At 67.9% G+C, this 22666-nt stretch overlaps 3 protein-coding genes across 5 annotated transcripts; 2 read left to right on the top strand and 1 right to left on the bottom strand.

The window, feature by feature from the left end:
* Window positions 1–1629: 1629 nt before the first annotated feature.
* On the bottom strand, window positions 1630–4903 carry MTX1 (metaxin 1). 3 transcript variants are annotated; one of them, XM_075041029.1, is made up of 8 exons: window positions 4805–4903; window positions 4636–4705; window positions 3778–3857; window positions 3528–3620; window positions 2956–3138; window positions 2697–2773; window positions 2105–2274; window positions 1630–2025 (listed from the first exon to the last, which is right to left on the bottom strand). In XM_075041029.1, the coding sequence occupies exons 1-8, from the start codon at window positions 4883–4885 to the stop codon at window positions 1799–1801; spliced, it is 981 nt and encodes a 326-aa protein (XP_074897130.1). In that variant the 5' UTR covers window positions 4886–4903; the 3' UTR covers window positions 1630–1798. The 3 variants fall into 3 exon arrangements, with proteins under 3 accessions (XP_074897130.1, XP_074897131.1, XP_074897132.1); XM_075041030.1 differs by having other exon boundaries at window positions 2105–2259; window positions 4805–4902; XM_075041031.1 differs by having other exon boundaries at window positions 2105–2229; window positions 4805–4902.
* Window positions 4904–5364: 461 nt separating this feature from the next.
* Window positions 5365–14287, top strand: THBS3 (thrombospondin 3). Its single transcript, XM_075041027.1, has 23 exons — window positions 5365–6210; window positions 7385–7591; window positions 7775–8031; window positions 8132–8234; window positions 8489–8515; window positions 8811–8893; window positions 9002–9053; window positions 9133–9281; window positions 9473–9613; window positions 9793–9870; window positions 9954–10106; window positions 10233–10343; window positions 10468–10575; window positions 10783–10942; window positions 11058–11176; window positions 11318–11370; window positions 11565–11758; window positions 11834–12012; window positions 12128–12176; window positions 12361–12557; window positions 12646–12818; window positions 13585–13724; window positions 13933–14287. The coding sequence occupies exons 1-23, from the start codon at window positions 6114–6116 to the stop codon at window positions 13989–13991; spliced, it is 2889 nt and encodes a 962-aa protein (XP_074897128.1). The 5' UTR covers window positions 5365–6113; the 3' UTR covers window positions 13992–14287.
* A 1980-nt stretch (window positions 14288–16267) lies between these two features.
* On the top strand, window positions 16268–21366 carry MUC1 (mucin 1, cell surface associated). The gene is made up of 7 exons (XM_075041028.1): window positions 16268–16918; window positions 17825–18522; window positions 18755–18828; window positions 18936–19078; window positions 19398–19513; window positions 19621–19767; window positions 20811–21366. The coding sequence occupies exons 1-7, from the start codon at window positions 16867–16869 to the stop codon at window positions 20883–20885; spliced, it is 1305 nt and encodes a 434-aa protein (XP_074897129.1). The 5' UTR covers window positions 16268–16866; the 3' UTR covers window positions 20886–21366.
* Window positions 21367–22666: the final 1300 nt, after the last annotated feature.

Raw genomic sequence — 22666 nt, 5'->3', positions numbered from 1 at the left:
CCAGAGAAGGCAGGTTTGGGGTCAGCAGTACCTGCTGAGATCCATGGGGTCCCATCCCGCCTCTGCCCGGCTTCCTGGGGGCATCCTACCAGGGACCGGGTCTGTGCTGCAGGGAGGCAGGGGGCTGTCACCCGGAGGGGCAGCACCTCTCTCCCCTCTGCCCACTGCAGCATCCCCCCAGGCAGGGCAGGGGCCAGAAGCTGGCAGGGACCTGGGGCCAGCAGCAGCCAGGACCTGCAGCTGGGGTTCAGCACAAGGCCCCAACATCAGCAGCTCCAGCTTCTCTCGGCCAGAGCAGGCGGCCGCGTGCTGCGGTTTCTCCTGCCGGAGCAGCCATTGGCCTTCCACCCCCCCCAGCTAATGGGAACCGGGAGCATTGGGCACATACTTCCCGAGTGACGTTATGGGGGAGCGGGCACGGGGGGGGGCTGCACTGAGTCATCCCCTTCCCAGTGGGGCCCCTCAAACTGGGCCAGAGTGGGGGAGGCTCCACAGCTGGCCCCGGCACAGCACCGTGGCTCCACTCCCGGCACAATGCGGGGGCCCCCCTGGCCATCACACCCATGTGGGGGGCACGTGGGACGTGTGTCTGGGGAGCTTGGCCCGGGGGTGCCAGGCACAGCCAGTCCCTAAAGGGTGCCCACAGCAGCAGTGTCAGGATGCCAGCGGTGGCGCAGCCAGCGGCCGAACAAGCAAGGGCTGAGTGCCACCCGGCAGCCGGCATGCAGGCGAGCCTGGCCAGACGCCGCTTTTCCATTTGTGCGCTCGTAAACCAGCAGCAGCCAGAGAAAACCACAGCAGCGCGGCCAGCCACAGGCCTGGGCCCCATGCGGCACGTCCCAAGGGTGCACCAACGGCACTGCTGGGGCACACAGTGCTTGGGTGGCCGCCCCCGGCCCCAGGTCCCGCTCTGCAGCCTCAAGCCCCCTTGGCCACCGCACGGATCTGTGCTTACTGCGTGACGTGTTTTTGGCAGTGCCAGCTGCGAGGAACTCCCCATTGCTGGCAGGCGTAGAGGAATGCAAACAGAGGAATTCCTGCTGCAGCTGTGGCCGCTCACCGCCCTGCTCACGCCGCTGTGGGGAGCTGGGATCCAGGTGTCCCTCCAGCAGCGGGGAGCGCTCCTGCCCCCCCGGCCTGGGGACGCGTCCTGCCAAGAAGCCCAGGCCTCCCTTGCCGCTGGTTTCTGCTGCAGCAGAGACCGTCTCCAGCAGTGCTGCGGCTCTGGGGGAAGCCGGGCTGGCAGCAGGGTGGTGGTGGTGGGGCCTGGCTCCATACAACCTGCTGTCTGCTCTGCCTGGCAGCCAGAGGGCAGGGATGCTGCAGCGCAGGACAGATGGAGGGCTCAGCCCCACAGCTGCCAGAGAAAGGATGGGGAATGCTGCCAAGACGCTCACAGATGCTTTTAGGAACCTAAAAACCTGCAGGTCTCCCCTTCGCCCCATCCCCAGAGAGCCCCAAGGCTGGGGATGAGGGCCAGAGCTGCGGGAAGGACGCAGGGTGCGGTACTGGGGCAGAGCCAGACAGGCAACAGGGCAGCGCATCGGTGCCCCCTGCAGCGCTGCAGCCTGTGCAACTGGGGAAACTGGGAAGGGCCCCAAGCTTGCTGGGAGGACAAGAGGGAGCAGGTGGAGAGAGGGAGGTTTATTGGCATGGCAGTCGCGCTCCCCGTGGAGAGGGCTGGGATTCCTGGCAGGACGCAGAGCAGAGCACCCACAGGGAACGATGCTGCCAGGCTCCCAGTGTAAAAACAGTCAGTTCCAGGGACCAGAGAAGGGACAGTCGAGCAAGCTCTTCCTTACTCCTCCTCCTCCTCTTCCTCCTCCTCCAAGGTGATGGGCTGGCGGCCAGCCAGCCCCGTGCCGCCACGCTGGATGGAGACGATGCCGCTCAGGAAGGCGTAGCCCAGCATAGCCGCCAGCCCCACCAGCACTGACAGCAGCTGGTTCCGTCGTTTGTGGGGGTCCTCCTCTGTCTCGCCAACATCAGCGCCCGCAGCCCGCGGGGCGCTGGCTGGGGGCTCACCTGGGGGGGCAGAGCAGGGGTGTGGAGGGAGAACAAGTCACCCTGAGCCCGTGGGGTGAGGTGGGGGGATGCATCTCACCTCCGTCCCAGGGGAAGTAGAGGCTGAGGATGGAGGTGCAGTAGTTGCACAGGTTCTGCAGGGACTTCAGGTGCTGCTGCAGTTTCCCGTTGGGCAGCTTTGCCTTCAGGAGTGGCGCCAGGCGGCTGAAGACAAAGGCGTCAAGGGAGGCCGGCCTGGGGCACAGAAACCTGCAACTGGGTCATGGTCCCTCCCGCTGTCCCCACCCAAAGCCACCCAGACACATTGGCCGCCCCCAGCCCCCTGTGCCTTAGGGGACAGCAAGCAGCTCCTCCTCCTTGGGAGGGCTCTCTGCTTCCAGCCCCCAAGGTGAGGAGGGGGAAAGCAGGATGATCCCACCCCGGAGCAATTCTACTGGCTCCAACAAGAGATGGGGAAAGAGATGCCGGGGCTGGCGGCAGCTCCTGCAGTCTTAATTCTGCCGCCCACATCGCTCTGTGCTGCCACAGACAGCTGTGTCCCCTGTGAGCCCGTCCAACCCCCAAAGCGACGTGCATGGGCTGCAGCTTCCCTGCAGACCATGGGGTCTCAGTCCTGCCTGGGTGTGGGGGGCTCTCAGGCCCCAGAGCACCTTCCCCCTATGGCCACCTACGAGTCTCCAAAGAAAAACTTCTGGGAGCCGAGGCGCTGGGACAGGAGTGTCAGGCATTCCCGAGCATCCCGGTAGAGCTGGAGAAGGATAGAGGGTTGTCACCCACACAGCCACGCGGCAGACTGCCACGGTGCTAAGGGGAGTGGGAAGAGGGTGCTCAGCCAGGGTGAGCCCTGGACCCCGATTAAGATTTTGGCCTTGTGTGGGTCCCTCTGGGCACCAGCCGAGGACCTGCCGTGCCCAGACCACATCCCCTCACCTCCTTCTCCAGCTTCTCCTCGTCCTCCATGTAGCTGTCTCCCCACATAAGCTGCAGCCGCTCCAGGTGCTGCTTGTGCATGCAGTTGGGCAGGAAGAAGTTCAGGGGGAAGGGAATGGTTTCAGTGTACCACTTCCGCGTGTGCTCCACGTAGTTCTTTGTGTCCACCCAGAAGGTGTGGATCTGCAGCGGAGAAAAATCCATGCCCAGGCCATGGCAGGGCTGGAGCCAGCGCAGCCTTTTGCTGCGGTGGGCACCGTGGAGCCTGTGCCCGGTGCTGCACACATAGGTGCCACATGTCTGGCGCAGGACTGGCTTTCCCAGAGACCGCGAGGGTCTGAGGGAGCACCAGGATCAATGCCAGACCCCAGCCCTGGCTACACAACCCATTGCTGTCACACAAGAACCCCAGCACCCTGATCCCTGCTACTGATGCTCCAGACACCTGGGATTTTGTTCCCTGCAACATTCTCTGCCTCTCCTTGCAAGTGGGCTCACAACCGAGCCCCCCAGCATCACTCCAGGGAGCAGATCCGGTCCTCGGCAAGACCCCCTGAGATGGGGAGACTCACCAGCACTGGCAGCAGTTTCTCTTCCAGCAGGGACACGAAGGCCAGCGTGTCCGCACCTTGCGTAGCTGAGAGATCGTAGTCAGCATTATACTTCTGCAAAGCAAACGCAAGGGGCATGATCTGGCGGGGAAGTGGCAAATCCTGCCCATGCCTCTTGGGTGACCATGACAAAGCCTCTTCCTTCCCAGGGGGACTCCAGTGCCCTCCAGCCCCTAGCCTGAAGCAGGGCGTGCCCCTTGCCTCCACCTACCTGTTTCCTGAGGTGAGTTATGATCTGCTGCATTTTGGAGATGGTGCCCTCATCCTGTGTCTTCAGTGCAGGCAGGCGCCCTGAGAGCAGGGAGAGGGGTGGCTGCAGGCAGCAGTGCCCAGGGTGCCACCCTGCCACGGATGTGGGGGGACACACTGTGCCGGGGCGAACGGCCCCCACGCTTGGGCGAGGGGGTGTAAAGCAGAGTGCGAGGTGCATGTGGTGGGGTGGAGGGCATGTAAGGTGGGGCAGGGGGGCACAGTGACACAAGGGGTGTGAGTGAGAGGATGAAAGCTGTGTGTGATGGGACATGGGGAGCATGCTGGGACAAGGGGGATGCAACAGGGCGAGGGGGTATGCAATAGGGCAGGGGGGTGCGATGGGGTGAGGGGGGTGCGCAATGGGGCAGGGGGGTGTAACGGGGGTGTGCGATGGGGCAGGAGGGTGCGATGGGGGCGTGCAATGGGGCGAGAGGGGCATGCAATGGGGCTGGGGGCTGTGATGGGGTGAGGGGGGTGCGATGGGGCAGGGGGGTGCGATGGGGGCGTGCAATGGGGCGAGAGGAGCATGCAATGGGGCAGGGGGCTGCGCGATGGGGCAGGGGGGTGCGATGGGGCAAGGGGGGTGTGCAATGGGGCAGGGCGTGCGCTGGGGGCGTGCAATGGGGCAGGAGCCTGCAATGGGGCGGGAGGGGTGTGATGGGGCGAGGGGGGTGTGCGATGGGGCAAGGGGTGTGATGGGGCGGGGGGGGTGCGATGGGGTGAGGGGGGTGTGCAGTGGGGCAAGGGGTGCGGTGGGGCGGGGGGCAGCGGGCAGTGACGGTGCGGAGGGTCGGGTAGCCCCGGCGGGGGCCCTTACCGGAGGGGCTCCTCCAGGGGCTGGTGACCCGGTGCACTTTCAGCGGCGCCCCCGTGAACCGCGCGTAGGTCTGCGGGAGAGGAGAGAGGCGGCGGGAGCGGGGGCTCGGCCGCGGGGGGGACGCACAGGCCCCGGCCCCGCCGCCGCCCCCGGCCCCGCCGCCGCTCACCAGCACGGCCAGGCAGTCGGGGTCCACCGAGGGCAGCCCCCAGCCCCCGGCCCAGCAGAACAGCTCCATGGGCGCCGCCATCTTCCCGCCCGACCCGGAACCACACGCGCCGGCTCCGCCCGCCCCCACCGCGGGGCGGCTCCGCAGCACCGTCCCGGAGCCGCTCCGTGCACCGAGCGCGGCGGAGCGGAGCCCCGGGGCCGGGGATGGATGCGCTTGCCGCGTCCCTGGGGCCGGGACCCGCGCTCCGTCCCGCCTGTTTCCATGGAAAGAAAACAGGGGCGGGAGCCCGCTGGCAGCGGAGGGAGGGGAAAGTCCCGTGTGCCGTGTCCCCCCCTTCCCGTTACCCGGGGGCTGGGGCCGGGGGAGCGGGGCTGGGGCGGCCCCGGGGCTGGGCCCGGCCCGTTGTTATGGAGCCGGGGGAAACAGGAGTAAACAGGGGCCGGGGAGCCGCGGGCCGCCCGCCCGCCTTGGCCGGCGCTCAGCGGGGAGCGGCTCGGCCGGCCCGAGCACCCCCGGGAGGCCCGGGGGGGGCGGTCCGGCAGCACAGACCGGCCCCGGGCGCTGCCCCGCGGGTCGCCGCCGCCCGAAGGTACGGCGGGGTCTCCCGCGGCGGCCCCGGCGCCCCCGCTCGCTCTCCCCGCAGCCCGGGGCGGAGGGGGAGTGAGCTACCGGGATGAGCTCATCGTGTTACTGCGGGGCTTGGGCCGGGTCCCGGTACTGATTTATGCCGCTGAGCGCTCTCCAGGCGGGCTGGCTCCGCTCCGCTCGCTCCTCTCCCGCCTGCCCGGGGAGCAGCGACAGGCCCGGGGGCTCCGCCTGCCCGGGGGGCTGGCACCTCGACCCGGGGTGCCCTGGCAAAGCAGCCCCGCACCGCCGCCGTGCCGTCGGCTGCCGGCGACCTGCGGGAAGACAACAGCTCTCCCGGGCTGGGATGCTCCGGCGCTGCTGGGGCGGCTCTGGCTGGCGAGAAGGCGGCCCCAGACTGCCTGACCTCCCGGTGAACCGGCGCCTGCCACACTCAATTTCTGTGAGCGGGAGCCGCGCCAGGGGCGGGTAGCGCCAGGGCGGCCCGGTGGGTCGCCCGTAGCCCCGGGCCCGGTGCGCCGCGCCCCGCCCCGCTCCTCTCCGCCGGCGGGGCTGCGAGCGGGCCGCCGTGGCCGAGCACCCGCCGGGGTCCCCGGGATGCGCGCCCCGTGATTGACGGCTCTTTGTTTCCTCCTCGCCGGCAGCGCCGGCCCCTCCCCGCTCGCGCCGCGCCACCCCGCCCCGCCGCCGCTCTCCGCTCCGCACCGGCGGTACCGGCGGCATGGGGGCACCGGCGGCCGCGGGGGGCCCGGTGCTCGGCGCGCTCCTGGCGCTGCTCCTGCTGGGCGCCGCCGCGGCGGCTCGCCCGGGGCTGCAAGGTAAGGCTGCTGCCGGGCCGGGCCCCGGGGTGGCCCCGACGGGGTGAGGCGGACGGGGCGCCCGGCCCGCTGCCAGCCGGGAGGCGGCGGCCGGAGCCCACCCCGGGCCCGCTGCCGCCAGCTGGGGTCTCCCAGCCCCCCCTCCCCGGTCCGGGGCCGCTGACAGCGGCTCGCCTCGCTCTGGGAGGTCCGGCAGCCGGGCTGCGGGCAGCGGGGGACAGAGGGAGATTCATCCCCGGAGCTCGGGGCGGGGGGGGGAAGGGGGCCGCCGGCGCCCCCCAGGGCTGGCTCTGCCCGGGGGCAGCTCGGGGCAGGGAGCCGCCGGTCCCGCCTGGACGCCGGTCCCGATGCCGTCTCAGGGCGGCGGGAGGGGCTCCGGTCGCGCCGCGCAGGTCAGCGGGGGCTCCCGGGGCCCCGGTGCACGGCTGGGGCTTGCCCCGGCGCCGGGGCTCCTCCCGGTCTGCCGGGTGCGGTTGGACGGAGCAGGCGGCCACCCGTGCGGCGGCGGGACCGGGCTCTCCGTGCTTCCCCGGAGCGCCCCGAGCCGGTGCCGAGGGCCGGGCCGTCCCTCCGGGGGCTCCCGGTCCCGCTGCGCCGTGGCGGGGCGGCCGTCGGGGCCGGTCCCGGAGGGCGGCGGAGGCGGGGGGGGGGGAAGGCTCCGCGCTGCCCCCGCAGCTCCACGTGAGCTGCGTCCCCGCTCCGCGGTCCCGCGGGGCCGGACTGGCTCGCTCAGCCCTGCCCGCCCAACCCTGCCCGTCCCGGCTGCGGGATGCTGGGGGCCGGTGAGGGGCTGCAGCCGCCGCCGCTGGGAAGCCCCAGCTGCGGAGCAGGGGAGCAGGGCGGGCTCCGGACCGGGAACCCCGCTGGGCCGCCGGTGGCGGGGGCTCCGCGAGTCCCTCTCGGCGGCGCGGACCCGGCGCTGCCGGTGCTGGAGCGCCACCGCGCGGGGCCGGGGCTGGGCGGGGCCCGGAGCGCTCGGGGCTTCCCCGGCCGCCCCCCGCCCCGGGGGGCCCGGCGGTCCAGGGACACCCCCGCCGCCCTGGCTCCATCCCCTCGGTCTGGCCGGGCTCGCAGCGGGCAGGGCCGCAGTGCCCCGCACCGGGCATCTCTGCGCTCCTGCGGCCGGAGCTGCGGCTGCCGGTCAGGATGTGACCCCTGTGCCTGGCTCCCACAGTCATCGACCTGCTGATGGTGAGCGAGGCCCGGCAGATGGCCAGCATAACGCACAAGATCCGGATGGAGCTCCTGACAGTTAACGATGTTTACCTCCTCTCCACCTTCCGCCTGCCCCCCAAGCAGGGGGGGACCCTCTTCGGCCTCTACTCCAAGAAGGACAACACGAGGTGGCTGGAGGTCTCTGTGGTGGGGAAAATCAACAAAGGTGGGTGCCTGCTGCGCGGGGACGTGCTGGCCCTGGTCTTGCCTTGATGCTCAAAGAGAAATGGGGACCGAGTTCCTGCCATCCGAGGGGTCCGCTGGGGAGAGCAACGGGGTGCGCGCTGGTCCTAGGAGGTGCTGGTGCTGTTGGGGGGAGAGCTGACGGCCCCTTCCCGCTCCTCCGCAGTCCTGGTGCGCTACCTGCGGGAAGACAACAAGCTCCACTCGGTCAACCTGCAGCACGCGCACGTGGCGGACGGACAGAGCCACAACATCATCGTGCGCCTGAGCGGGCTGCGCGGGGACATGCTGAGTGTGGAGCTTTACGTCGACTGCAAGCAGATGGACTCCAGCGTGGGGCTGCCTGAGCTGTCGGAGATCCCCCTGGCAGAGGTGGAGTCCATCGAGGTGCGCACAGGGCAGAAGGCCTACCAGAGGATGCAGGTGAGTGCCGGGACCCCCCCAGGGAGCCGAGACACCCCCTGCGCCCTTGGGGACAGGCAGAGCCCCCCCACGGCTGACTGCGTCTCCCCTTGTACGTCAGGGGTTCGTGGAGTCGATGAAGCTGATCCTGGGAGGGTCCATGAGCCGCGTCGGGGCCCTGAGCGAGTGCCCTTTCCAAGGAGATGAGTCCATTCACAGCGCAGGTAACAGCATGTCCGTGCCCTGCGCCGAGCATGGCAGTGGGGAGGGCTGATGGGGTCACCCATGCGTGCTGTGTGCGGTGGCCCATGGAGGTGGGAGGTGAGAGCATGCCGCACAGGGGGGTGTTCCTGCCTCTCCCAGTCCAGGTGTCCCCACGCAGGTGGGAGCTCCTGTGCTGACCAGGAGCAACCGTGCAAGGTGATACTGCTGGGCTTTGATGGCAGCATTCAGTAATATCTCATCTCTCTCCTTGCAGTCACAAGTGTGCTGGCCTCCATCCTTGGTAAGTCCCTGCTCTGCTTCCCGCTTTCCCTGGCGCAAGGGTGGTGGCAGCATTTGGGGCTCCACGGAGGCAGAAAACCCTCTGCAGTCTGTCCCAGTGCCCCAGGATGGGGTGGGTCAGAGGGCACGGGATGCGCTACAGGGGAGGGGGCCCTGTGTGGACCAGGGAGGAGGAGGACGGGCCGTTGGCTGTCTTGTCTTCCCAGTTCTGTGCCGGGGGGCAGAGCAGTCCCAGCCAATGGCCCGGGAGGCTGCATCTGTCCTGGGGCTGACCTTGTCCTTTCTGCTCTTGGCAGGCGAGCAGACCAAGGCACTAGTCACGCAGCTGACCCTCTTCAACCGGCTTCTGACCGACCTGCGGGAAGACATTAGGGACCAGGTGAGACAGTGCGGCGGTACCGGCCCTCCCTAGGCTGGATTTCCCAAGAGCACGGTGCCAGCCAGTACGCCGCATCCTCCTGATGCTCAGTGCTTTGCTGCCTCGCAGGTGAAGGAGATGTCTCTGATTCGCAACACCATCATGGAGTGCCAGGTCTGCGGTGAGTGCTGGCGAGGCTCTGCTCCCACCTCAGGGGGCAAAGGGCTGCTCCGTCTCACCACCTGCCTGGCCCTCCTCAGGCTTCCATGAGCACCGGTCCCGCTGCAACCCCAACCCCTGCTTCAGCGGCGTGGACTGCATGGAGACATACGAGTACCCCGGGTACCGCTGCGGGCCCTGCCCACCGGGGCTGGAGGGCAACGGCACGTACTGTGCCGACATCGATGAGGTGGGCACGCTCCTGGGGTGGGTCAGCAGCCCCAGCGCTGCCAGAGCAGTGCGGGCAGGCGATACTTCCCCTCTCCGGATGCATCCTGAAGCTGGGGAAGGGCCCCGCTGGGATGCCCCGGGGCAGTGGTCACCCCAAGGTGCAGGTTGCCATGCCTGAGGTTGAAGCCTGTCTCTCTCCTCGTGCCGCAGTGCGCTCATGCCAACCCCTGCTTCCCTGGCTCCAAGTGCATCAACACGGCCCCCGGATTCCGCTGTGAGCCCTGTCCCCGTGGCTATCGGGGCAACACCGTCTCCGGCGTGGGGGTGGACTACGTGAGGGCCAGCAAGCAGGTGAGTGTGGTGGCGTGGGACTCGGCCGGATCCCCGTGGGTACTCCAGGCTGCTGAGCTGCAGGGATGGGTGGAGGATGCTGTGCCTGCCAGAGGAGGGCAGCTTTCCTGGGACAGGAACGGGCAGAACTGCAGGCAGGGAAAGGCCCCGGGTGACGGTTTCTCCCACGCGGCTCGCAGGTTTGCATGGATATTGATGAATGCAACGATGGCAACAACGGAGGCTGTGACCCCAACTCCATCTGCACCAACACGCTGGTGAGCAGAGCTGCCCCGCTCTCCTGCCTGGCATCCGGGGCCGCTCTGCTCCCCTAATCCTGCCACTGCCCTCTCTTTCCCAGGGCTCCTACAAGTGTGGTCCCTGCAAGTCAGGGTTTGTTGGGAATCAAACGTCTGGCTGTGTCCCGCAGAAGTCCTGCAGCACTCCCACCTCCAATCCTTGTGACATTAATGGCTTCTGCATGTTTGAGAGGAATGGTGAAATTTCCTGTGCGGTGAGTGGGGGACAGGGGCAGGGAGGAGGGTGAAGCGGGGGTGTACAGAGGGTATTGGCACGGGCAGCAGTTGGTCCTGCCAGGGCCTTTTCCTGCTTCCCAGCCCCTGCTTTCTTCTTTCTGCAGTGCAACGTGGGCTGGGCTGGCAACGGCAATGTGTGCGGGCAAGACACGGACCTCGATGGCTACCCAGATGAGCCCCTGCCGTGCATCGACAATAACAAGCACTGCAAGCAGGTGGGCTCCCAGAGAGGGAGGTCAGCGTCCTTGGGCAGGGGGTGCCAGGGCTCAGGGAGCCTGTGGCAGGGCTGTGCTTCAGACCTCATCTCCTCCCCATCTTTAATGCTGTCTGTGCCTGCAGGACAACTGCCGCCTGACACCGAATTCGGGGCAGGAGGACGCCGACAATGATGGCATCGGGGACCAGTGCGACGATGATGCCGACGGTGATGGCATCAAGAACGTGGAGGTGGATGTGCTGGGCGGAGGGCTTCTCCCTTTGGCTTGGTGCTGACTCCCTCAAGATACTTCTCCTGGGGATCGGCAGGCTTGTGGCTCTGGGATGCGCTCACTCAGCATGCTAGAGGAGATGTCCTCGTGCCCTGACCTGTGCGGGACTGTGGCCTCTTGTCTGCCAGCCACTGCAGCGCGGTCATCCCCGTCCTCTTCCCCACAGGACAACTGCCGGCTCTTCCCCAACAAGGACCAGCAGAACTCGGACACCGACTCCTTCGGGGACGCCTGTGACAACTGCCCCAACGTGCCCAATAACGACCAGTGGGACACGGACAGCAACGGCGAGGGGGATGCTTGCGATAATGACATCGATGGGGATGGTGAGTGGCTCTTGGGGCTGGTCTGCCTGTGCGGGGCTGGGGCTGCTCACAGAGCAGGGATGCTGTCATGCCAGGCTGGGGGGATGAGGACATCCACCCAGGGCTGTCCTTGCAGGGATTCCCAACATGCTGGATAACTGCCCCAAGGTGCCTAACCCCCTGCAGACAGACCGGGATGAGGATGGCGTTGGGGACGCCTGTGATAGTTGCCCTGAAATGAGCAACCCCACTCAGGTATGGTTGGGGCCAGGCTGGGGCAGGGGGCTTGGGGCATGCGGGGCCCTGCCAAGCTGGGGAGCGGTGCATCCTCCTGCAGCGTGGCTGGGCCCCCTCACCCCAGAGTGTCCGCTGAACTAGGGCTCTGGTCTCCTCCAGACAGATATGGACAGTGACCTGGTAGGAGACATCTGTGACACCAATGAGGACAGGTGGGGACTGCACTGCTGCAGAGTCACCTCCCCATCCCATCCTGTTACGTCCTGTCCCCGGGGGCAGAGCTGGGTTCCTGGCTCGGGGACCCAGGAAGGGGGGATGATGGCGTCTTTGGGGTTGGCAAGGGTGCCGGGATGTGGTGCCAGGACCCTGGGTTGCGGCTCTCCTCTGACCCTGTTCTTGCTCCCAGCGATGGGGATGGGCATCAGGACACCAAAGACAACTGTGCCGAGATCCCCAACAGCTCCCAGCTGGACTCGGACAACGATGGGCTGGGAGATGACTGTGATAATGACGATGACAACGATGGCATCCCTGACTACACAGCACCTGGTCCAGACAACTGCCGCCTCATCCCTAACCCCAACCAGAAGGACTCAGACGGTGAGCATGGGGTAGGCGGGAGGAGGCAGAGCTGCGTGGGCTTGCCCTGGCCCTGACTAGGGTACGTGTCCCCAGGGAACGGTGTGGGTGACGTGTGTGAGGAGGACTTCGACAATGACACGGTGGTGGACCAGCTGGACGTGTGCCCCGAGAGCGCCGAGGTGACACTGACTGACTTCCGCGCCTACCAGACCGTCATCCTCGACCCCGAGGGGGATGCCCAGATTGATCCCAATTGGGTTGTCCTCAACCAGGTGTGGGTGCTACCCCCAGTGTTTCTGGGGTCTGTGCTGCTGTGGTGGGAGCAAAAGAGGGCCGGCTGGTCCCTGGGGATGCTGGGGATGTCCCTCACCCAGCTGTCCCCCACAGGGCATGGAGATCGTGCAGACCATGAACAGTGACCCAGGCTTGGCTGTTGGTAAGAGATGCTCTTCCACCTGCAGGCGCCATGGGGCAGCCCCCCTACTTCTGTCCGCCTGCACTGGGGGGGGTGAGGGCTGGTTCTTTGCCCCACACAGGGATGAAGGGTGGGCTGAAGGGAGGCAGGGTGCAGGGTCCTGTGCCGCAGGAGAGGGCTCCTTGCTGCATTTGCCTGCCTGTAGGCTACACGGCCTTCAACGGGGTGGACTTCGAGGGCACCTTCCACGTCAACACCGTCACCGACGATGACTATGCTGGCTTCATCTTCAGCTACCAGGACAGCGCCAGCTTCTACGTGGTGATGTGGAAGCAAACGGAGCAGACGTACTGGCAGGCCACCCCTTTCCGTGCCGTGGCCGAGCCAGGGCTGCAGCTCAAGGTGGGTGTTGGCCACCCTGTGGGCTGGGTCACACACCCCACCCCCCCACCCCCGGCCAGGTCCCCCCTGACACCCTCTGCACCCGCAGGCAGTGAAGTCCTCGACGGGCCCAGGGGAGCACCTGCGCAACGCGCTGTGGCACACGGGCCACACGCCCGACCACGTCCGCCTGCTCTGGAAGGACCCACGCAATGTGGGCTGGCGGGACAAGACGTCGTACCGCTGGCAGCTGGCGCACAGGCCCCAGGTGGGCTACATCAGGTGAGCGGGGACCGGGCACGGGGGGCACAGAGGCTGCTGGCATGGGGGCTGCTCTGGCTACTGCAGAGGGGGAGGATGCTGACTGTTGGGTGGGGTCCAGCCCCGGTGGGACCACACCAGTGGGGGGATACCAGCTGTTGGGATGGGGGTCCCCCTCAGTGGGACCACTCCTCGGTGGGGCCACCCCGGTGGGGCGGTTGCCGGCCATTGGGAAGGGGATCCGGCCCCTCGTGTGGTCCAGCCCGGGGGGGGAGGATGCCAGCCGTGGGGAGGTGGTCCTTGCCCCGGTGGGGCCGCGGGTGCGTTTCCCCTTTAAGGATCCCGTCGGGGCGGCCGCCGCCGGGGGCGGGGGGGGTCCGCGGGCCGGGCCCGTCCGCCCCGCCGGGCCCCCGCGGCCATTGTCCCGTCGCCATGGCGACCCCGCCGGCCGCCGGCGCCTTTCACATGCAAAGCGCCCGACAAAAGCGACGGGGCCGGGCCGGGGAGGGGGCCATCCCGGCCCACGGCAGGGGGCCCCCTCCCGGGGAGGGGGGCGGTGGGTGGGTGTCCGGCCACGGCGGGGTGCCCCCATCCCAGCCCCCGCGGGACGCCCTGTTCCCTGGCCGGTGCCCCCATCCCACCTCGGGGGCGGGATGCCCCGGCCCCAGCCCGGTGCCCCCGGCCGCCCCCAGCCCAGCCCAGCCCCGTGGCAGGATGCCCGACGCTGCCCCCGGTGGGGTCCCGGTCCCCCGCTGACCGGCCGGGCCGTTCCGTTCCCCTCTCGCAGGGTGCGGCTGTACGAGGGCCCGCGGCTGGTGGCCGACTCCGGGGTGATCATCGACACCACCATGCGCGGGGGACGGCTGGGGGTCTTCTGCTTCTCCCAGGAGAACATCATCTGGTCCAACCTGCAGTACCGCTGCAACGGTGAGCACGGACACACACACCCCCCCCGCGGGGCCACCGGGCCCCCCCCCCCCTCCGAGCCGGGGGCCGAGAGCACGCAGCGCATCTCCTTCCTCGCCCCTGCTGCGGGGGTCGGTCCTGGCCGGGGGGCTCTCCCGCTTTACCGGGGCTTGCCCGTGTCCCCCCGGCTCCTGACGTCCGCCCCCCCCCCCCCGCTCTCCCCCCGCAGACACGATCCCTGCCGACTTCGAGCCCTTCCGCCGGTTCCTGCTGGAGGGACGCGAGTGAGCTGCCGCGCCCGGCCCGGGCCCCCCCTCCCCTCCCCGCCGGGGGCTCTCCGAGCGCCGCAGCCCCTCCCGGCCGGGCCCCGCTCCCGGCCCACCCACCCCCCCCCCCTCCGCGGACTTTGCACTGCCGGTACCGGCGCGTGCGGCCGGCAGCGGGGCGAGCGGGGCCCCGCGGGTGGCGGGGCTACCCCCCCCTCCGCCCCCCTCTCCCGCGCTGCCCGCGGCGCTGCCTGCTGCTGCGGTCCCTGCCCGAAGTCTGGCCATAAAGTTTTGAGTGTTTTCTAGCCTGCGCGCCCGGTTCCTGGGGGGGGGTCCCGGTGCCCCGAGAGGGCGCTGCCCCCCCCCCAACCCCCTCCCCCCCGCTCTCGACTCCGTCCCGCGCCGTCCTCCCGGTGGTCGTCGCAGGGCGTGGAGTAGGGGGGGGGGGGGGAACCCGGTGCCCGGCCGGTCCCACTGGCGGAGTCCACGGCGGCGGGAGGCCGGGACGAGTGCAATATTGGTAGGCGAGAGCACAACACTGCACCGCATCCCGTCCCTCCCGCCGCCCCGGAGGGAACGGAGCGCAGCCGCCGCCGCCGCTCGGGCCGCTCCGTGGGAACTGCGCGGCGCGCGCCGAGTCCCGGCGGCAGTGCCCGGTCGCCATGGCGACGGGTGTCCCGGCAACGCGGCGGAATGCGCCCCCCCCTCCCCTTCCTGCCCCGGAGCGCGCGGGGCCGGCACCGGCCCCGGCGCGGCCCCCCCCTCCTCACGGCGGTGGCGGCGACAAAGGGCGCGGCGGCCTCGGGCCCCCCTCTTAAAAGGGCAACGCGGTGGTCGCGGGGCTGCCTCGCCGGTGCCGGTACCTGGGCGAGCGTTGTCCGCTGCCCGTTCCCGCCCCGGGGCCGCCGCGGGCCGGGGGCGGGCGCTTCCCGGGGGGGGGGGGTGCCGGGGCATCACGGCGGGGTTGCGCGCACCTGTGCGGGGCCGGGGCAGGTGAAATCACCGCTCGGCACCGAGCGCCTCCCGTCCCGCCCGCCCCCCCCCCCGCCAGCAGGTGCACGGCGGGGCGTGGCTTGTGCCGCCCCCTCCCCCCCAGCTACGAGGGGCGTCCGCGGGCCCGGGTCCGGGTCCGGGTCCCGGTCCCGGTCCCGGTCCCGGTCGCCGGAGCCGGGGCGCGCGTTGCGGGGGGGCCACGCCCGCCAGGGGGCGCCGCAGTTCAAGCGCCGCCGGGCGGGGCGGGGCGGGACCGGGCCGGGCCGGGCCCCAACGGCCCCGCTCAGCCCCACGGACATGCGGAGGCCCCCGGTACGGTCGGTCTGGCCGCAAGGTCCCCGAGCCCGGTGCCCTCAGGGGACGGGGACGTGGATCTGCGTGTGCGGCCCCTTCCTTTCCCTCCGCTCCCCCCGCGCAGCGCGGCCTTTGCCGAGGGGAACGCCGCACCCTTAAAGCCGCGCTTTGAGCGGGCTGGGGGGGGGGGCTGGGAGGGGGGCTTTTGGGGGGGGGGGGGGCGGGCCGGGATCTGCAACCCCGGTGCTGAACTGCAGCCGAAAGCCGAGCTCGGTACAAAGAGCCGAACGTGCCAGGGGCAGTGGGAGGCGCTGTCCGGCCGGGGGGGGGCGGGGGCGGCCCTTCCCCACGGCTGGGGGGGCTTTCGGGGAGGCCCCGAGCGCCCTGCCGGCCCCCTACCCGCGCCCCCTTTGCCTCGCACCAAGGCTGTGGAGCCCGTCGGAGGATTGGGTGCAGCTGGGTCCCATCATGCCCACGCTGATGCCCAGGCCACCTGTCCCTTGCCCCGCTGTCACTGCAGTGCGGGTGGGTCCCCTCCTCTTTGCTCCCTTTGCACCGACGCCTCGGTACCCCCCCCCCCCACCCCTGGCACAGCCCGGATGGCAGTTCGGCTCCACACGGGGCTGGGCAGGATGCTGGGCGTGGGAGTGCCCGCCAAGCCCTCCTGGAGATTTGGGGCCCTGTCTGGCAATCGGGGCTCTCCTGCAGGGCAGGGGCAGGGAGGGACCAGAAAGGCTGGCGTGGACTGGCATTGCCAGGAGCATGTGTCACCGGGGAGGACGGGGGCTCCGCACCCTGGCACGGGTAGCACCTGGTACTTCTGGGGTAGAGCATCGGCATCCAGCTTGGCACCAGGCAACAGCCTAGGCCAGGAGCTGTGTCCTGAGTGGGAAGAGGGTCTTGTGCCTGCTGGGCACTCGTGCCGAGGGGGGGGGGGGGGGGCGGGAACGGGACCTGGGGGGGGTACTGGGAGGTACTGGGGTTTTGTGGGGCCCTGGGCCCCACTTGCGTAAGCATTTCAGTGGGGGGGGGATCACCAGCATTTATTTGAGTGTAGGGTGAGGCAGTGGCCAGCCGGTAATGATTAACCCTGGGCTGAGCTAGAGGATGAGGCCCACCCCCCTGCCCCACACGAGGGACTGGGGGGCTCTGTCCTTCCCATGCTTCCTGCCAGGTCCTGGGGGGCCGTGGCTCAGCCCACGGGGCCAGGCAGATGCTGCCCCCCACCTCTGCCCACGGATGCCTGGCCACTGCCCCTTCCCCCTGCCCCCACCTGAGGCTGCGTCCACCTGTGGCATGGGGATACTGCTGGCAGCGTCTCTCTGAACCAGGGGAGTGTGGGGGACCCAACCCGGGAGGAGGATGCTGCAGGGGCCCCCTCAGCGAGGCGGCACACCCGTGCCCTGTGCCAAGTGGGGCAGAGGGACCCCCCCTCCCTGGGGCCAGTAGCAGGGTGGGGCCTCCCCACCTGCTCCAGGTGCTCTATAAAGCTCCTGCCGCTGTTGAGCCACCAGTTCCTGATTCCTGGATTGTCGAGCGCGCCGCCAGCTAACGGGAGAGCAGCTGCTGCAGAGCCCTGCCAGGCACCGGGACCCCCCGGGACGAGCCCCATGGCATTCAGCACCTTTCTGCTGCTGCTGGTGCTAGGCACAGCACCTTCAGGTGAGAGGCTGGGGCTGGCGGCACGCTGAGCCAGAGGGAGCCAGCCTGGGACCCGGGCAAGCAGGGAGGTAATGGAGCAGGGGGATGGGAGTGGGGTCCCCTGGGCTGCTTTCTGAGTGGGGACCAGGGGACACTAGAGCTGGTGGCCTGCGGCACCCTGGCGGCAGGGACCTCACCATCTCTCCTGGTCTGGCCCTGGGGTGTAGTGCCCCAGGGCTGCTGGTTCCCAGCAAAGCCAGGACCTGGGGACCTCGCTCAGTTCGTGGTCCCTCTTAACCATGACTGAAAGGACCGGCCGGGGCCGGGCAGCTGGGCTGTGCTGGGACCAGCCGGAGCAGGCTGTGCCTGGGGCTCGCAGGCTGGTATGCAGGTGTGTCTCAGTGAGCCGTCGGGACCCCGGGCTCTTCTCCAGTGCTGCTGGCTCCTGCAGCACCCGCTGGGAAACCACCCAGGAGCCGCCTGTGCTGGCCAGCAGCCAGGCCATGCAGGCTCGGGGGGGGGGTGCGGGTGGCACCCCACCCTCCCAGCCCAATGACCCACAGCAAAGGAGGTTTTACTGGTGGCAGGCAGCCTGTGCCTGAGCCCCCCAGTGTGGCAAGGTCACCCCAGGATGGGGGGGGGGCAGTCTGCAAGGCTAGACACAGAGCTGGTGCCAGCCGTCCAGGTGGCACTACCCACACTCTGGTGGTGCCACGTGTGCTCAGCAGAAGCCCCACTTGCGGAGTGTTCCTGAAGGTCTTGTTGGCCTTGTGGGCAGCAGGAGCTGCCCGTGATGGGCTCCTGGAGGTTGTGGTGCTTCTCGGACTTTGTGGCCCAGGGGAGTGTCTAGCTGAGGAGCTGCATTGTGTAAAAGCTTCGCAAACCAGTGCTGCAGTCCCAGCTGCTGACTCCTAGTGTTTCCTGTAGGTACCTGTGCCATGACCACCGAGACCACTACAGAGACGACCACAACTGACACAACCACTACAGAGACAACGATGGAGACGACCATCAAGACCACCACCACCCCCACGACCACCACTCTGAATGTCACAATCTCCAAAAACACAAGTGGCAACAGGACCCAAACCTCTGTCTCCTCTTACACCACAGTCTTCCCTGCCACAGGCAACACCACAAACTTCCAGTCCAGCAACAGCTCCATAGGCAACACCACAGCCAACAGCACCTCAGTGCCCATCTCTAGCAGCACTGCCATCTCCCACACCAACACCACTGCAAACAGCAGCAACTGGGTCCCCCACTTTGGCACCAACACAACCAGCAACAGCTCTGCGGTTCCCATCTCTGCCACAGGTGGTGGCACAGTGATCCCCACCTCCAGCACCAAAGGCAATGAAAGCAGCAGCACTCAAGTCGTCCCCACGTGGAGAACTTCTGTCACCGCTCAGGGCAGCATGGCTCCCAGGCAGACCTCCACGGCTGTGCTGGGCAGGAGCAGTAGTCCCAAGCCCAGCAAAACCACAGCCCTGCTTCCTGCCGCGGTCCAGCTGCTCCTCCACATCTCACTGTCCTTCCGCATTGTCAACAGGAGCTTCAACGAGAGCCTGCGCGACCCCACGTCGAAGGAGTACAGGAGCCTGAGCCACACCGTCTTGACCATGGTAAGTCACAGCCCTTCCTGCGGGCTGCCCGGGTGAGCAAAGACCCCCCGGGTCACAGACGTGCTGGGAAGGAGCCACCTCCCGTCAGGGCTTCCCATGGAAGTGCTCTGAGCATCCACTCTGCCAGCCACTTCAGCAGCCCCGGCTGGTCCTGTGAGGGGGAGCGGCGAGGGGATGGGAAGGAGTGGGTGTCTGCTGGGGAGGTGGCCGTCACCCCCGTGCTTTGTTCCAGTTCGAAGACGTCTTTGGCTGCGCGAGCTGCATGGGTGGGCAGACCTACAAGGGATGCAGTGAGCTCCGTTTCAGGTGAGCGGGCCAGCAGCTCCGGCTGCAGAGGCCAGCATGTCCTGGCTGCAAGGTGCAGAGCCCCTCGTGGGGCGTCTCCAGGTGCTAACACTTCCTTTCATGGGCAGCCAAGGCTCGGTGGAGGTGCAGTCAACCCTCGTGTTTGGGCACGGCAACGACACTGTCACCAGTGATGCTGCTGAGCAGCAACTGAGGAACAGCCTGGACCAGAACGGCTTCATTATGGGCCTGCAGCTGGCCAGCATCCAGAGTGAGTGGGAGCTTCAGGCTGGGGGTATGAGGGTGGACGGATCCCCGTGGGAGTGCCCTGGGAGGCTTCACAAGCGCTGCCCCATCCTGGCCTGGGCAGGGAGGCTTTTTGGCTGTGGGACAGGCTCAGGCCTTGCAGCTGACAGAGCCAATGCAGTTTCCCAGTGCCTGTGGTGGACAGCGCTGGGAGGACTAACCGGACCCTGTGGAGGAGGGCTCATCCCCTCATGCCCCATCCTGGGGGTCTCTCAGGCCTGTTTGTCCTGGCCAGCCCTGTGGCTCTGCCCAGCAGCCCAGACACGGCTCTGGTCCTCTTTCAGGCACTGTGGACGTGGCATCCCCAACACCGGTGCCCATGGTCCCGGACTGGGCCATTGCTCTGCTGGTCCTGGTCTGCATCCTGCTGCTGCTGAGCATCCTCACCTGCCTTCTGATAGTGAGTCCCCCGTCCCCATCCCTGTCCTCACCTGCCTTCTGCTGGTGGGTCCCCTGTCCCTGTCCCCTTGCCCCCAGGCTCCTGACCCCTTCCCTCTTCCTACGCAGACCACCTGCACCTGCTGCCGCAAAAGCCGAGGGAAGCTGGACCTGTTCAGCACAAAGGACTCCTACCACCCCATGGCTGAGTACCCCCCATACCAGAGCCACGGGCGCTACGTGTCACCCAACAGCAAGCCCAACCCCTACAGCCAGGTGAGAGCCGAGTGCCACCGTTCCCAGGGCTGCTCGTGCCTGGCGTCCCAGCCGCTGCGGGGCTGGGGGTGGTGCAGGGGAAGGTGCTTTTCGGTGCAGCTGGGTAGCTGGGTAGGTCCCTTGACCACTGGGTTAATGGCTAACAGAGCCGGTGGGACAGGGGATGGGTGGCCCTGCGAGCCTGCCCCACACCGGTCCCCTCCCGGCTGGGAGGTGAGCCTAACTTTCACGCCTGGATGGAGCAGCAGCGCTGGGCGCGCAGCCGGTGCTGGCAGACCCGGCCTGGCTCTGGGGAACTCCCCACGACCTTAGGTGGCTGCTCCCCCTACCCAGCCCTGCACAGTGGGCAGGGGGCTCGCTGCCCCTTCTCCCTGTGTCCCAGCCAGACCCTTCCATCTGCCAGAGTCAGACCATCCTTCTGCCATGGATGGGGAGTAGGGTTGGGGTTGGGGCTGGGGCTGGGGCGGTGCAGGGGTGGCAGGGGGCTGATCCCCGTATCCTGCACCCTGTATCGTGCAGGTGCAGCATCAGGAGCTGCCTGTACACACAAAGGGTACGGCTCCCCCAAGTGATGTATGTGGGGTTTGGGGGACCGTCCCCATCCCCGCAGTGCGCTGCGCTCCCCTGCATGCTGGTGCTGCAGGCGGGGGCCATATCCAGCTGCTTGGCTCTGTGCAAGCAGCTTGCCCTGTTCAGATACCAGGGGCCTGGGTAAATATTTACCTTTGCTCTTGCCGGGTAGGCGTATCGCGCAGGAGGGGAACACAGCCAAGGCCACTTCAGCTTCTCCACCAGCTCCTGCACCCGGGGGGGGCTCGGGGTGCCCATGGAGGTGGTGGGTGCCCGCAGTGCCCATGGCTGGGTGCAGCTGCCCACCATGCGGCAGGGGGGATGCATTTTTTGGCTGAGCACGGGCCTGTCCATGGTGCCCGTGGTGAGGGTGTGGGGGTTCCCCTGCTGCCCCGGGGTAGGGGCTGAGGAGGGGGCTCAGCCCAGCCCCTCCCCAGCCCAGCTCTGACGCCCCTTCACTGATCCCTCCCCAGGTGGCCAGCAGCAATGGTGCGGGGGCCGGCACCTTCACCTACACTGACCCTGCTACCACCTCTAACAACCTGTGAGGGATGCACTGGGATGACGGGCGACTGCCGAGGGGAGGGGGTAGCTGCAGCCCCTCACTCCCAGGGGAGCAGCACCAGCCCTGGTCGCGTCCCCCTGTGCTGCTCAGCCCCTCGCCTCGGGCAGCAGGAACCAGATGGTTCTGGAGCAGCTGGATTCATGCGCATGACAGAACTGGATGAACAAAGATTTGGGGGTGGGAGGGAGGGTACCCAGCACCCTCTGGCCCCTGCACTCGCTTGCCTTTGCAACCCTGCTCCGTGCTGTGGGTGGTGGACCAGGCTCGTGCCCCCCCCATGCTCACCCCTGGGGGTTCAATTGCTTTTTTTGTGGTGTTATTTTATATAAATGTCAATATGCGGGGTGTTACCGCCAGGCTTGGCTCAGTGGGGAAGCGGGGTGGCAGGGTCCTTGGCTGTGGTATATTTATCACATTTTGCAATAAAAGGATGGGTGCAGTCGGGCACCGTGTCTCACAGGGCTGCAGCGAGCCCCGCCGTACCGTGATGCCTCAGCAGCTTCCCCAGCACGCTGGGTGCCTCCCCTGGGTGAGTGACTCCCCTTCTGGCTCTGTGGCTGGTGGGATGTTGCTGGCATGGCCATTGCCCACATGGGTGACCTCGGCTCGGGGGGGCTGCTCTCATTTCTCGGGCCAGGCACACCTGGGGTTCGTGCTGGGGTTGTTTCACATTCGCTGTCATTGTACCTAGTTGCCTGGGTGTGGGGCGTGCTCCCTGTGTGCCCCGGGTGTGACCATGTCCTGCCGGGACACCATCCCTCTTGCTCACATCCCACCCGCCTGTCCCATACTCTCGGTTTCTGTCTTACGAGGAAATGTGTCTCATTTGGCACAACTAGTTATCTCGCCGCTGCACAAGGTGACAATGGGGCTGCAGAGCTGTGAGATGAGCGCTGTGAAGGCTGTATGTGCATTGCTGGTGTGCACACAGCCATGTCCGAGCCCAGCCAGTCCCACTCCCCTCCCCTGCCTGGTCCTGGCTCGAGATCCTCCAAACCCTGTGTGAGCCCCGAAACTGCTTTGGGGGCTGCTGGGAGGAAGGGGAGCACAGCAGGGCTGGGGCACGTGTTGAGGGGCAGGGGGGTGGCCCCAGCAGGGCTGGGGACCAAAGCAGGACCTGCCCTGCCCGGCACGGGGCTGTGTGCCGGGCTGTGCCAGGGCACAAGCCTTCGGGACAGTGGTGCCCTGAGCTGGGGTGGGTGGCCCCCCCCGGCAGTCCTGGATTGGGCTGGGCCTGTGCTGGGGGCTGGGAGGGTTTTGGCAACCACTGAAAAGGCAGAAAAACAAGGAAACAAACCTTCCCCAAAGAAATCCCTTGTGAGCTCAGGCGCTGAGCCAGCTGCTTCACTGGGAACCAGTCCTGGGCCTGGCCCAGCAGCGTGTGGCTGATGGGCACCTTGGCCGCAGCACATGGGCTCCGGCTGGGGAACGCAGCTGCACCGGATACCCGGTGACCCCCGGCATGTTCTCGACGGTGCCAGGGTGCAGGCAAGGGGCTGGGGGGACTCTGGGGCCGGGGGAGTCTGCCTGGTGAGAGGGGGGTGATGCAAGCCCCAAAGCTAGTGGTGGTCTGGGGGGGTGCCTCTACTGCTTTTGGTTTTCAATGTGCCTTGCTGATAGCCAGAGTTGCCAACAGCAACAGCAAAACCCAGCAGCCTTCCAGGCTGGCAGGCATGGGGAGGGGGGGGGACTGCAAGGGGGGTGCACCCTGGGGGGGGGGTGATTAGGGCAGGAGCTGGGGGGTTTGGCACAGGGAGGGCTTTG

The sequence above is a fragment of the Buteo buteo genome, chromosome 11, assembly GCF_964188355.1.
Source record: "Buteo buteo chromosome 11, bButBut1.hap1.1, whole genome shotgun sequence".
Classification (NCBI taxonomy): domain Eukaryota; kingdom Metazoa; phylum Chordata; class Aves; order Accipitriformes; family Accipitridae; genus Buteo; species Buteo buteo.
The sequence above is the reverse complement of the archived record's forward strand: the minus strand, read 5'-3'. Positions and strand labels throughout refer to the sequence as shown.

Coding starts and splice junctions, on each gene's coding strand:
- MTX1 (XM_075041029.1), bottom strand. CDS start 4,885: ATGGCGGCGCCCATGGAGCTGTTCTGCTGGGCCGGGGGCTGGGGGCTG. Junction 3,139..3,527: donor AGAAACTGCTGCCAGTGCTG/GTGAGTCTCCCC, acceptor TCTCCGCTGCAG/ATCCACACCTTCTGGGTGGA. Junction 2,275..2,696: donor AAGTTTTTCTTTGGAGACTC/GTAGGTGGCCAT, acceptor ACCCAGTTGCAG/GTTTCTGTGCCCCAGGCCGG.
- MUC1 (XM_075041028.1), top strand. CDS start 16,867: ATGGCATTCAGCACCTTTCTGCTGCTGCTGGTGCTAGGCACAGCACCT. Junction 18,523..18,754: donor GCCACACCGTCTTGACCATG/GTAAGTCACAGC, acceptor GCTTTGTTCCAG/TTCGAAGACGTCTTTGGCTG. Junction 19,514..19,620: donor TCCTCACCTGCCTTCTGATA/GTGAGTCCCCCG, acceptor CTTCCTACGCAG/ACCACCTGCACCTGCTGCCG.
- THBS3 (XM_075041027.1), top strand. CDS start 6,114: ATGGGGGCACCGGCGGCCGCGGGGGGCCCGGTGCTCGGCGCGCTCCTG. Junction 8,235..8,488: donor TGAGTCCATTCACAGCGCAG/GTAACAGCATGT, acceptor CTCTCCTTGCAG/TCACAAGTGTGCTGGCCTCC. Junction 9,054..9,132: donor CATGGAGTGCCAGGTCTGCG/GTGAGTGCTGGC, acceptor GGCCCTCCTCAG/GCTTCCATGAGCACCGGTCC.